The sequence below is a fragment of the Chanodichthys erythropterus genome, chromosome 12, assembly GCF_024489055.1.
Source record: "Chanodichthys erythropterus isolate Z2021 chromosome 12, ASM2448905v1, whole genome shotgun sequence".
Lineage (NCBI taxonomy): Eukaryota > Metazoa > Chordata > Actinopteri > Cypriniformes > Xenocyprididae > Chanodichthys > Chanodichthys erythropterus.
The window spans coordinates 43,829,102-43,842,595 of record NC_090232.1 but is presented as its reverse complement, the minus strand read 5'-3'; the positions used below and the strand labels follow the sequence as shown (position 1 = coordinate 43,842,595).

The 13,494-nt window shown below is 36.6% G+C and overlaps 1 protein-coding gene across 3 annotated transcripts in view; it reads right to left on the bottom strand.

Annotated features, from left to right (window-relative positions):
• LOC137032181 (protocadherin-like wing polarity protein stan) overlaps positions 1–13,494 on the bottom strand; it is a 70,479-nt gene that overhangs the window by 22,326 nt on the left and 34,659 nt on the right. For all 3 annotated transcript variants that reach the window (XM_067403814.1, XM_067403813.1, XM_067403815.1), the window contains 9 exons: positions 12,311–12,424; positions 12,134–12,227; positions 11,876–11,988; positions 11,595–11,768; positions 6,903–7,028; positions 6,553–6,804; positions 4,150–4,248; positions 2,916–3,088; positions 2,084–2,232 (listed from right to left, as the gene is read on the bottom strand). In XM_067403814.1, the coding sequence (XP_067259915.1) occupies positions 2,084–2,232; positions 2,916–3,088; positions 4,150–4,248; positions 6,553–6,804; positions 6,903–7,028; positions 11,595–11,768; positions 11,876–11,988; positions 12,134–12,227; positions 12,311–12,424 (1,294 nt within the window). The remainder of the gene's footprint in view (positions 1–2,083; positions 2,233–2,915; positions 3,089–4,149; positions 4,249–6,552; positions 6,805–6,902; positions 7,029–11,594; positions 11,769–11,875; positions 11,989–12,133; positions 12,228–12,310; positions 12,425–13,494) is intronic.

The window sequence follows — 13,494 nt, the reverse complement described above, 5'->3', positions numbered from 1 at the left end:
ATCATATTTTCTCTTACCACAACAAATGTGTTTCATAAACACAAAGTTGAAACAGCCAAAGAAAGACAAATATTAAAAAGAAAAGGGTCAAGAGCCCTGCTAAAGCAAACCCTGACCTCTATCATGTCGATTTAAAACGAAACGTTACATAAAAACATCAACATCTAAACTTCTGTTAATTCTCAATAAGATATAACGTTAAAATGATCAGTAATAAGTGCAAGAAGTGGAAGTCAGTTTTAGTTGTTGTGTGTCTCTTTTTTTCTGTTCTTGCGGTTTCTCATTCCTTCAGTGATTCTGCATGTTATCATCAGGTGTCTTCAATAATGGTCAATCATCACTTAATTAATCTCTTAATTATCTTATTAATTTTAACACTGCTTCAGTGTTACTTTTAACAACCTGTAGTGTGGACACTTATGTATACTGAGGAGTGTTAATTTAACACTGGGAATTTTGCTGTGAATTTTTAAATTTTTCTTATTTTCCAAATGTAAATTTGGTTGTGCATTTGCATATAGTGTTTTTTGAAATAGAATTATGAGTTTGTAAATATATAGTATGTATAAGCCAAGCGGCAACCTCCCCCTTTCTCTCGTGAAGCCAATACGGAAGTAACTTAAACTGCGATTCATCGACTGGCCGCTAGGGACAGGCTCCAAAAGAGAGCAGAATCTCATAGAGTCCCCTGTTAAATTGGCCAAGTTTACAGCAGAAAAAAACATGTTTACAAGTTGGTTCAAATTGTGGTTTTGGTCTATACTGCTATTTTTGCCCTTCATGACAACTCTGAGGGGGGTGAATTTTTTTATAACTTTTCCGTTTAAATTATATTAAGCCTTAAAGTTCTGCATAATTAAGGGCGTGGTCACTTGAGTGACAGGTAGAGTGCGCTGCTGTCTGTGAGCCGTCACTTTACCTCAGCTGCCGCTGAATTTGGCATCTCAGCCGTTTTTGTGCTTTTTTTCTCGATTATTTTATACAATTATAAAATATGGCTTGCTGCATAATATTCGAGACTGATGTGTGTCTGTGTGCATGCATGGGGAAGAGACACAGAACACACGTTGTTGGATCGTGGCATTGGCTGAAAGTTTTGATTGCGAGATTAACTACAATGACAATGGCGGGAGGATATACAACTCTGACAGCACTGCTTGGATATTATAACTAAAACTGCTGCACTATTTTGAAAAAAATATACTTTGGACACAGGCTCATTTGTTAGATACGATCGCTGCTCAGATTGCATCCTTTCTTGAAGAACGATGACAGAGAGCAGATCATTCAGAAGAAATGTGAAATGTTTTTTTTTTTTTGTTTTGCAATGGACATTTATATTTTACCCAAGTGCCACAGATTGGATTCATCTCGTGATCTCTATAAAGGTATGAAGTCCCATTTGATGTTCCATGTTGTTATTTGCACACCCAACACAAATTACTGGTGTTGGAGCATCTATATCTTAAAAAAACACCGTAAATTGACAGTAAACCTTTAGAACTTTCTGATGTTAAAACTTATGTTTATTAATAATTTAGATAGTATCTAGATATATAGCTCCTTTGCTTGCTAACGTGGTCATGTCGAGCTAAGCGGGCGTGGTTTCAGCAACCAATCACATCAGCTCAAACCACTTCCCCGCCTCTTTGCCCATTTTCAGTTATCCGGGAGTGACGTGCGGTGACGCGCAGCTAAGATGGCCGCGGCCTCATTTTCGCTTCAAAACTGCTGTTCAGAACTCTATGGGTGACGTCACGGACATATATTTTTACAGTCTATGATATAAGCTTATGCATTTGTTGATCGTATTTTGTAAATAAACTAATTTTGAGGCTATTGTAGCTCCATACAATTATTTGGTCAGTTATTATTCCAGTCATGTGAAATTGCCCCCCAATTTTAACTCAATAAATATTAAATATTGGCATTAACCTCATTAACACTAGCACTGCATTAGCACCAGCATTTTCTGCTTCTTTGTGGACATACTCGTATAGTATTTAGGTGGGATCACACTATACTGGAGATTTTTATTTCTTACTGCTAAGAAAGATCAACAATGTTGTTATGAAACCCAAACCTTCATCAGATTCTGGTGGTGTTCCATGATCTGTTGCTATAGCAGTAAGGTTTAGCAGCGTGTCTTCTATGACCCCGCTAAGGTCAGAGGTCAAAGTGATGTCTCCTGTTTCAGCATCCAGTGCGACCATTGAGGAGACTTCAGAGAACCTACAGAAAGACAACATTCATGCACCTTAAAAAAGGTATCATGTAGGTAAGTGTGTTCATCAGGGCTTGACATTAACTTTTTTGCTCACCAGCCACTGTGGCTAGTGGATTTCCAAAGTTACTAGCCGCTCAAAAATAGTAAATAGTAAATTAAAAAAAGCTTAGGTTTATTTAACATGTATACATTTATTTACCATTTTTTGTTGTTTGATTAACATTAATGACAGACAGGTATTTAACTGGGCTGCTGAATACATGGACGTAATATACTGACACATATCCAGTTATTACCCACCTGTTTACGTCCACTTAAGCCATAACTGACTGTATTCACGCGAGATACTCTACACGATTGGCATTTTGACTATTCAGGAGCAAGGAGAACTGATTGTGAAAGCACTTCTATTGCGTGTCATTCAGTGTGATTCACAAGGCTTTAACAGCAAGTTAATTGATGAAGAATTGTAACTGAATTGTAATTTTGTGATACAACGATCTTCAACGATCATTTGGCTGTAAGATGAAATTAAATTCAACCTGCCAAAGTGGCTAGTGGGGCTGTCTTACCCGCCACAGCTGAAATCTACCCGCATTTGGCGGGTGTTAATGTCAAGCCTTGGCGTTCATTGTTTTTCCTTCACATTATTGATCCTAAAGAAATGGAAGTTTAGTCTTAAGCTTACCTGTAGCTAATAAGCGCGTTGCTTCCAGCATCTTTATCTGTGGCTGAGAGTGTCAGCAGCACCTCTCCAACCTTGGCATCTTTAACGAGAATGCTTTTGCTGTAGGTGTCGGAGCTGAAAACTGGAGCGTTATCATTGACATCTGTGATACTGACCCTCACTGTGGTGATGTTCTGCAGAAAATGAACCCAAACAACAATTTTGTAGTTCAGACTAAAAGTTCATATTTACAATGTCTAGTATCCTTTTATATCTGCATAAAATCTAGTACATATTGTCATTTAGGGATAGATAAATCCCAAATTTAAATTCAATATAAATTTAAGGACAAAATGACTGTGCACCCAGGCTCAAGGTTGTCATGCTACTTAAACAATGTCTCAGACAAAATTTGGAAAATCTTTCAAAGTTTATACTCCATGAAACTATGGCAAATTAGGCAACTAGCCCTATGGAATCACTTGCACAGCTTTGTTTGTAACTTTGTTTGTTGGCAGATAGATAAAAGCCTTTACAATCATATTTTCTGATGTATGTAGCCTGCAAATAAGAAGAAACTCGCATTTTAAGAGACCTTTTATGAAAACCCAGATGACATATGGGGAGAAAAAAAATGTTATTGTGGCAATTAATTAAGAATTAATCCCCTACTTTATCCTCTTAAAGTATAAAGTGCAGCAGGCAGGACGCAGCCGAGAGCCATGAGAGTGGAGTGAGGCTGGTGCCGTGAGTGCTAACCTGCGCCCCGCACCAGCCTCAAGTTACTCATGGAGAAGCTAGGAAAGATAAAAGGAGAAGCGATGGCAGTGAAGAATGAGAGATGACCAGGACTGGACTTTACATTGTGTTTTGTTTATGTTTGTGCAGCAGTCGTCCATGAGGGGCTACCATTTCAGTTTCATTTTGAGTTTGTTTATTTTATGATCTACATGTTTAAACATTTGCCAGTTCCCGCCTCCTTCTTCGTTGAACATGAACTTTGTTGCATTGGTGCCAAATATCCAGGGACACGCTGTCAGAGAGTCGATTGTGCACGAAGGAGCAGTGATTGCCAGTGGCTGCCCGAGGCAGTGGTGCTGGAGCGATGGAAGACCAAGTGGGACATAGAGTTCGCTGCCATGCTCCTGGGTTGAGGACAACTGGCTGCCACCCAATCAATACAATCACAAATTGTATTGAACTACACATATTTACATCATGCAGTAATAAAAATCAACATAATTGAAAACTGTACATTTCTCTGTGGGACTGCATGGTCCATGGCAACAATGACCACATCATACACATCCTGTGTCTCCCGATCCAGCTCCTCAATAGCTAGTAGAGTCCCATCCTACAAGTGAAGGAAATAAACATGTTTATATAAGATCTGAACATTACAATGTCAAGTTTATTAAAATATGATATCATATCCCAGGTAGAAACATTGAGTAGTCCCAGATGCTGCGTGGAATTATGGCCCTTGAGTGCCCCACTACTGTTAGCCACACTGTTAGACCTTGCCGGGCTTTTTTACAGTAAAATACTGGCAACACTGTTGCCAGTAATTTACTGTTGATTGTACAGTTATTTACTGTAAAGATACCATTCACTAAAATAAAACTTATGTTACCTCATTTCATTTGCAGAAACCAACTGCCTAACTAAAACACTAATAAAAACTAATTTTTATTATAGGCTAATAATATGAGCATATCATTACTATGAACTTATTTTCTTTAGAGTTCAATACAAGCATTTTAAACAAAAAGATTTTTACTGCACCAGCAACTACACAATCACCATTTGTTAAATAAAACAACATGCAGCATTTCTCCAGTGCCTGTTGATCTTCTCCTGAACTTAAGCACAGACTCTATTCTTCAGCACAGTGGTGACCCACAAAACTTTTAAAATTTTATAGTAAACTACACACATCAGTGTTGCCAGTATATAACTGTTTTTTAACAAACAGTTTGTAACTGTTAAAATACATTTTGTGGGTGTGTCTTTTTATCTCACACCCTTAACCCTTTCAACCCCACAGGAACATCATCTAGTGTCCACACTACAGAGTAAAAGTAATGTTGATGCTGTGTTGCAGTGAGATAATTAAGTTAATATGTAAAAGATGATTGAGCATTAATGATGAAAACCTGCTGTTAACAAGCAGAATCAATGAAAAGAGGAACAAGAACAAAAAAAACACAAGAACAACAACTGTCTTCCAGCCATTACACATTATTAAACTTATTACTGACCAGATTTCAACAAAAGAAATCTTATTGAGAATGAACAGAAGTTTAGATGTTGATATTTTGTTGAAAATGTTTGGTTTGATGTTACCATCGAGGAGATCAGCGTTTGCTTTAGTTGAGCTCTTTACCCATGACCTTTAAATACATCATTTTTTTTTCTGGCTGCTTAAAATATTCATACATCATTTTTTTTTTCTGGCTGCTTAAAATATTCATACATTTATGGCAGAAACAAATATAGAGGAAACTATAGAACTTGGCTGCTTTTTCTACAGCAAGGTCTAACAGTGCAGATCTGAGCCACAATCAGGCCACAGCAATGCCACATGTCAGCTGAGAGCAAAGAAATAAACCAGAACTGGACCTTATCTGAGCCACAGAATCTGTGTATATTAACTATGGAGTCATCTGAGCTTTAATAAGCCTGTTAACAAGCAGAATCACTGAAAGAAAGAAGAGAACAGAAAAAGAGACGAGCAGAAACACAAGAACTAACTGACTTCAGCCACAGCCTTAGATGAAATCAACTGAAGATGAAAGACATTAAATCTCTCAAGATCTCAACAGAGGATGATTAAACAACTCCACAAACTGCATTACCAGCTTCACTTATTACTAACCAGACTGACTTCTGTCGACATCTACAAAAGTTCTAACAGAGGTTCTAACTTTCATTTGAAGTCACCATAGCGGTGATAAGTGTTTCCATTAGTTGTGCTATTAACTCTTATTCTGATATTGTTTGTCTTTTTTGGGTGTTTTGACAGTGTGTCTGTCAAACACATTTGCAGTAGCAATAGAAGCTAAAACAAATTGTTATCAGTTGATAATGGGTACCTGTTGATGGTTTTAAAATCATCATGAAATAGCCTGGTGTCATTTGATTTTAACGATATTGTTGTATTATTAGTATGTTTACATTACACATCCTGTGTTACTGCAGCATGTGATATAACAGCGTAAATAATGTAGCTGAATTGTTCTACAATATAGTTTAATTAAAAATACTTGATTTTATTTTTGCTGTTGTTTTTGTTGTGACATTTAGTAGCTTTTTGTGATGTCCAGAGTTGATCTGTTTAAATATTTTGTTGATTGTCACCATTGTTGAGATGCATTCGCTGATTGTTGATGTCTGTGTGTGCCATCATAGATTAATTTCAATGCTCATGTTTGTTAATGTTCTCTAACAGATTATTATTATAATACTGGTAGATCTCATACTGTAGTAATGCAGGGTTTGTAATATAAATGTGTTAATGGCACAACAACATGGTTAGATTCAAATTACATCACCAGGTTATTTCTTTGCTAAATGTGCCAGATGTGGGCCGGATCTGGGCCAATTCAATATTGCTACCTGGGATACTGTGTATCATGTACTCGTTAAGTCCCCTCACCTCTCTGAATCTGAATAGTTCAGTGTGTGAGTATGTAGTGATGGTGACACGTCCGTTGTCTCCAATATCAGCATCTGTGACTAAGATTTTGCACACCTCTCCAGGTGATGAGGGGGTGTACACACCTTCCTGAATCTCAATGGGCTCTGGGAGAGGAAGGAATTGTGGGTTGTTGTCGTTGACGTCCAGAACAGTGATGATGACCTGAGCTGTGGAGCTTAAACCATCGACAGGCTGGTCTACAGCTATTACCTGAGAAAGACAATTCAAGCATCCCATTCAGAATAAATAGTCATCCTGAACATTTTGTAAATAGTTGGATTTAAGAAATGAATGTGATTGCTTTATACCTCTATATTGTAATTGTCTACAGTTTCTCTATCCAAGGTGGCGTCACTCCGGAGTGATATGACTCCTTGACTGTTGATAATGAAGGTATCGCTATCCATGATAAAATGACCTTTAGAGAATCCTCCCTGATCAGACAGAAAACTAGAAAAGGTAAGTACATCAAAACAGACTTTAAATATTGGCTTGAAAAAGCCTTACATACCAGAGGTGGAGATTCCAGGGGTCAGAAAGTAAAAGTCCTGCCATATTTTCATTCCACCCACTGAAGCATTAATGAGATAATTAAGTGATTAATTGAGTGATGATTGCCCATTATTGAAGACACCTGATGATAAAAAGCAGAATCACCAAAGGAGAAAATCACAATATTTAAGTTACCATCATCGAGGTCAGGGTTTGTTTTAGTTGAGCTCTTGATCCTTGACTTTTTAATATTACATTTTGTTTGGGCAGTTTTAACTCCATTAAAACCAACCAGACAAGCAAAGTTAAAAGATGATCAGGTGTTGTTGGTTATGTTTTTACATAAACATTATTTGATCTGAATCACTGAACTCATTTAGAGCCCAATCTCTGAGTTAGATTTACATTACTGGTTACAGCAGAACTGTGATTCTACAGCACAAGATCAGCTTTTACAATACATTTTTTTAAGAGTTCTGATTTTAAAAAAAAAGTAGAGCTCATTTAAACACACAGACATCAAGAATTATCCTGTGAATCTCAACAGTGGTGGCCATCATAAAGCATGTTGCAGTGCATTCTGGGAGCCACCAATCAAAATTCATCCATGGCTCCCATCATGCATTGCTGCATGAATAAATTATGAGCTTAATTGTCTTAGTAATTTCCTTTATTCTCACTATTAAAATGTTGCTGTTTTTCTGTGACTTTTTAGTAGCTTGTTTTCTAATGTTCAGAGTTGATCTGTTGATCAGAATATGTTGCTTGTCACCGTTGTTGAGATTCACAGGCTGATACTTGATGTCTGTGTGTGCCTAAAATTTTTTTTTTTTTTTTTTGTGATGACAACTTTTTTTAAAAAAAATTCTGTATCGTATAAGCTGATCTTCTGCAGAATCACAGTGCTGCTGTAATCAATAATGTAAATCTAACTCAGAGATTGGGCTCTAAATGAGCTCAGTGATTCAGATCAAATAATGTTTATGTAAAAACATAACCAACAACACCTGGTCATCTTTTAACTTTGCTTGTCTGTTTGGTTTTAATGGAGTTAAAACTGCCCAAACAAAATCTAATATTAAAAAGTCAAGGGTCAAGAGCTCAACTAAAACAAACCCTGACCTCGATGATGGTAACTTAAAAATTGTGATTTTCTCCTTTGGTGATTCTGCTTGTTATCATCAGGTGTCTTCAATAATGCTCAATCATCTCTCAATTTATCACCTAATTATCTCATTAATGCTTCAGTGGGTGGAATAAAAATATGGCAGGACTTTTACTTTCTGACCCCTGGAATCTCCACCTCTGTTACATACACAGAAGTTTATAACAGCTTTAATGTTGAAGACTTGGGTAGTTAGAAGAGAGATTGGTGCAGTATGTAGTATTGACAGCTAGTGGTTAAAATGGGTACTGCATGGGTACCTCCTCCTCAGACTCGATGGACATGCAACAGGAACAAGCGCAACTGACAATGGAAGGTGATAAGCTTACAGTGTAAGTTGATGAGTTGATTTATCCATGTATTAACATGCCTCTGGACATAGAACGTTTTGATGGATGCCGAGGCTTTTTAGGTTGGGTCAAATTTGGTCTCCACCAACTGATAAACCCAGACAGTCAAAATTCTATGTGGGTAAATTGGCAGCAGGCAGGATCATCACACAGAGCATAACAAAAACAGACATTTCAACACGGAATGCAAAGTGGAATCACTGGCTGCAAACTGTAAAAAACTGCTGTAAAAAATGGCCAAATTTCAACAGCAACATGCTGTTTTCCATTAAAACAGTAATATACTGTAGAAAACAATGCATTATGGGTAATATTTGACATTTTCGAGAAAGTAGCCTACAGCAATATTCTATGAGTTAACATCGCTCAAAATCGACACTCATAGGCTGTGTTTCAAATCACACCCTATACCCTCATTCACTATTCCCTATATTAGTTCACTAATATAGTCCACTTGACAGTGAATGAAAACAATTGAGTGAATTCAGACACTGATGAACACCCGCTGTTAACAAACAGAATAACTGAAGAAAAGAGAAACAAGAACAGAAATAAGATTAAATCAACTGACGATAAAATACATTAATTCTTCAATCTGATCAAACAACTCCACAATCAGCATTACCAGCTTCACTTATAACTAACCAGTTTTACTTTATTTCTGTCACAAGTCTACAGCAGCTCTTATTGAAAATTAACAGAGGTTTAGATGTTGCTTTATTGTTTTGTTTGGCAGTACCATGATGGAGATCAGGGTTTGCTTTAGTTGGGCTCTTGTCTTGACCCTTCCCTTTTTTAATATTAAAATTTTTTTGGTTGCTGTTGCTGCCTTGTGATTGGTCACAATCATTGCTCTTGTTAGAGTCTAATCTATAGTTATATATGCTTTTTTTTCTATTATATCCCTGTGATTCACTAACATGGGTTCATCAGTGTTGTGAGAACAAGACAATATGGAGGACTTGGAAAACAGTTTGTGCTCTAAACATTTTGAACATTCAGAGTTACACAAGAATCAGCGTATGAATCTTAACTATGGTGACAATCAAAAGCTTCATGCCGCACTGCATGCTGGGTACCAGCATTGAACAGAAATCGTCTCATTGAATTTGAACATTAATAAATTGTTGCTGAATGGCCTGGTTATTTTCTTTAATTCTTACTGTTTACCTTTATTTTTACTGTTGAGTTTGTGTTGACTTTTAGTAGTGTGTGTTAAAATGTTCAGAGTTGATCTTTTAGCTTTTTTATTGTTTGTCACTATTGTTGAGACTCAAAAGCTGATTCTTGATGCCTTTGTTTATTTAAAACGTACAATAGTTCATATGTTTATAAATAATGAGTTTAAAAATTCTTCATAATGGATTCATCTTATGCTGTAGTGTTAGTAAGATAAATTTTCATTTATATATTAAACACATTCCTTTTAAGGGATTAGACACTGCAGAAATTCAGCAAACCAAGCATTACATGATGATGATGATTATGTCATAATCAAAACATAACCAACAACCAAGAACATTTTTTGTTGGCTTTTTTTTTTTTTTTTTTGCCACAACAAATGTGTCTTAACCCCTTAACTGTCACAGTCCCACTGGTCAGATGCCTCCCAGCCAGCACACCCATGTACCCAGCCAACATAGCATGGTGGGGCCCAGATGGGTGTCACCTGGGCTGCCTAACTGACATTTTTGTCCACGGTTTCCATGGAGACCCCACATGGGTTAGCCCAGATGAAGTGAACACTGCTCAGTGTGCACACTACATGCTGTTAAATGTAACACAGAAACATGCTGGAGTTAATGAGATAATTAGGTGATAACGAGCCGAATCACTGAAGGACAGAGGAACAACAAGAACTACAACTTCAGCCACAACCTTCGATGAAATCAACTGAAGATAAAAGACATTAAATCTCTCAAGATCTGATTAAACAACTCCACAAACAGCATTACCAGCTTCACTTATTACTAACCAGACTGACTTTATTTCTGATATACATCTACAAAAGTTGTTATTGAGAATTACCAGAGGTTTAGATGTTGATGATTTGCTGATTTGGTTTGATGTCACCGTGATCGAGGTCAGCGCTTACTTCAGTTAGGCAGTTTGACTCTTGACTGTTTCAGTAATAATGTTTCTTTGGCTGCTCTTGCTGTTTGTTATGGCAACAAAGGCAAGATAAAATGTGTTTAGCATTATGACAAGAATAAAATTGTCATTATGTTGTAGCTTTATTCACTGATCTAATGATTTGAGCCGTTAGAAAGAATCGGTTTATATGAATTTTTTTTTATTAATTTTATGCAGGATCTTTTCCAGAATAAAAAAAGTTACAAAATTCAGACCAAAATAATAAAGCTAAAAAATGCAATGTACACTAAAAACTTTAAAACTCCTGCTTGATCTCTTCACACACAGACATCAAGAATCAGCAAATGAATCTCAACAATGGTGACATGCTGCAATGCATTCTGGGTGCCTCATACAAAAACTCATCCATGGCTCCCAGAATGCATTGCAGCATGAAGCATGTCACCATTGATGAGATTTATATGCTGATTCTTGATGTCTGTTTGTGAGTAAATCTCAAAGTAGTTAAAAATGTTAAATGTGCAATCTATTTTAAAACTCATTCAGATTTTCTGGTTAAAACTGTGCTGGATCTTTACACAAATCACAATATAATAAAATTAATAAGATATTGCTTATATTTAACTGGGTCATAAGATCAGTGAATTAAGCCACTACACAATGATTATATTCTTAACTTGAAGCAGCAACAGCATCAGATTGAGTTTTCTTTAGTTTTTTTATAGTTATAACAAACTCAGTTACAGCAGCCAAAGAAACTCTAACATTACAAAGACAAGTCACAAAAGTTACACTTCTCATGAGGTTCACCATTTCAGTGTTCATAGGTCTGTATTTTTTTTTTTGTTTATTTATTTGATCTACTTTACAAAAAAAAATTTTTTTTTGAGGAACAGTACCAGGTCTAGATCAGTGACTCTAGTCTGAAGCACAAACTGATCCTGAGGTGAATTTTCCAGAATAGATACGGTATACTCATCCTGGTCAAATTTTGGAGGGTTGTCATTCACATCCTCAATGGTGACGGACACAACAGCGTTAGCCGTCTTACTGGCATCATCCTGCTGAGTTGCCTGTTTATAAGGAAATCATGAAAAGAATATATATATATATATATATATATATATAAGCAATACTGAAACCTCTTCAGATCTATAACACCTTAAGAAACGTCTGATACCTGTATGTGGACAGTTATCTGGTCTATTTCCTCTCGGTCTAGTGCCGATGTCACAGAGATGACTCCACTGCTTTCATCGATTTCAAAGTTGCTCTGATATTCATTTGGAAAGACTGAAACAGAAATGTGGATATATGCTTTGTTATTATCAGAAACTTCACCTCTATCTAGAAACTTTATTTGGGAACAGATGAAGGGGGTTATTTTAGATTAGGACGCATGTCACCTACAGTAAGTGTATTGTAAATCTTCTGTTACCTGCTTTTATGCTGTAAACTACAGGCTCGTTGATGCCCGTGTCGCCATCTTGAGCTTTTATGGCCTCAGGAGTGACGTCTGAAAACTGTCCTACCTGTTCATGAACAGAAAAGACATGGAGGGTTTGATTTGTTTGATCAGACATGAGTTTAAATTATTGATCACAATGTCATTTACCTGATTTTCCTCAATGGATGCCTCGTAGAGACTGTGATCAAAATAAGGGTTCAGATTGTCGAAATCTTCAACTGTTATTGTAACTGTTGTGATGTCACTGAGTCCTCCTACATCCTGCAAAGAAACAGAGTGTTTTATTACTATCTAGCTAACAGAATTTTGTTATAAGAACGTTCTCTAAATATTCAGTGTTGGTTCTGGGAACATAAAAAATGTCCAGTTTTCTTGACGTTACAGGAACGTAGGTATAATGTTCCTCAAACATTCTTTCAACTTAATTTTGAAAACTAAACAATTTTGAAAATTAAACTAAACATTTTTAATAAGACATCAACATCTAAACCTCTGTTACTTCTCAGTAAGAGCTTCTGTAGACGTGTGACAGAAATAAAGTCAGTCTGGTTAGTAATAAGTGAAGCTGGTAATGCTGTTTGTGGAGTTGTTTAATCAGATCTTCAGAGATTTAATGTCTTTTATCTTCAGTTCATCTAAGGCTGTGGCTGAAGAAAGTTGTAGTTTGTGTTCTTATTTCTCTTTCTTTCAGTGTTTGTTCACAGCAGGTGTTTGAATGATGGAAAGAATGTTTCAGGAACATCATACTACACTCAGAAAAAAAAGTACATAATTGTACCTTTAGGGGTACAATGGCTTGTCACTGGGGCTGTACCCTCAAGGGTACAAATGTGTACCCTTGTGATTTGTACCTTAACCCCTTAACTGTCACAGTCCCGCTGGCCGGACGCCTCCCAGCCAGCACACCCTTGTTTAGCACATGGGTTAGCCCAGATGAAATGAACACTACTCAGTGTGCACACTACAGGCTATTAAATGTAACACTGAATTGGTCTTGGAGTTAATGAGATAAGTAGGTGATAATGAGCAGAATCACTGCAGGACAGAGGAACAACAAGAACTACAACTTCAGCAACAGCCTTCAATGAAATCAACTGAAGATAAAAGACATTAAATCTCTCAAGATCTGATTCAACAACTCCACAAACAGCATTACCAGCTTCACTTATTACTAACCAGACTGACTTTATTTCTGATATACATCTACAAAAGTTGTTATTGAGAATTACCAGAGGTTTAGATGTTGATGATTTGTTGAAAATAATAGTTTGGTTTGATGTTACCATGATTGAGGTCAGACTTTGCTTTAGCTAGTCAGTTTTACTCTTGAC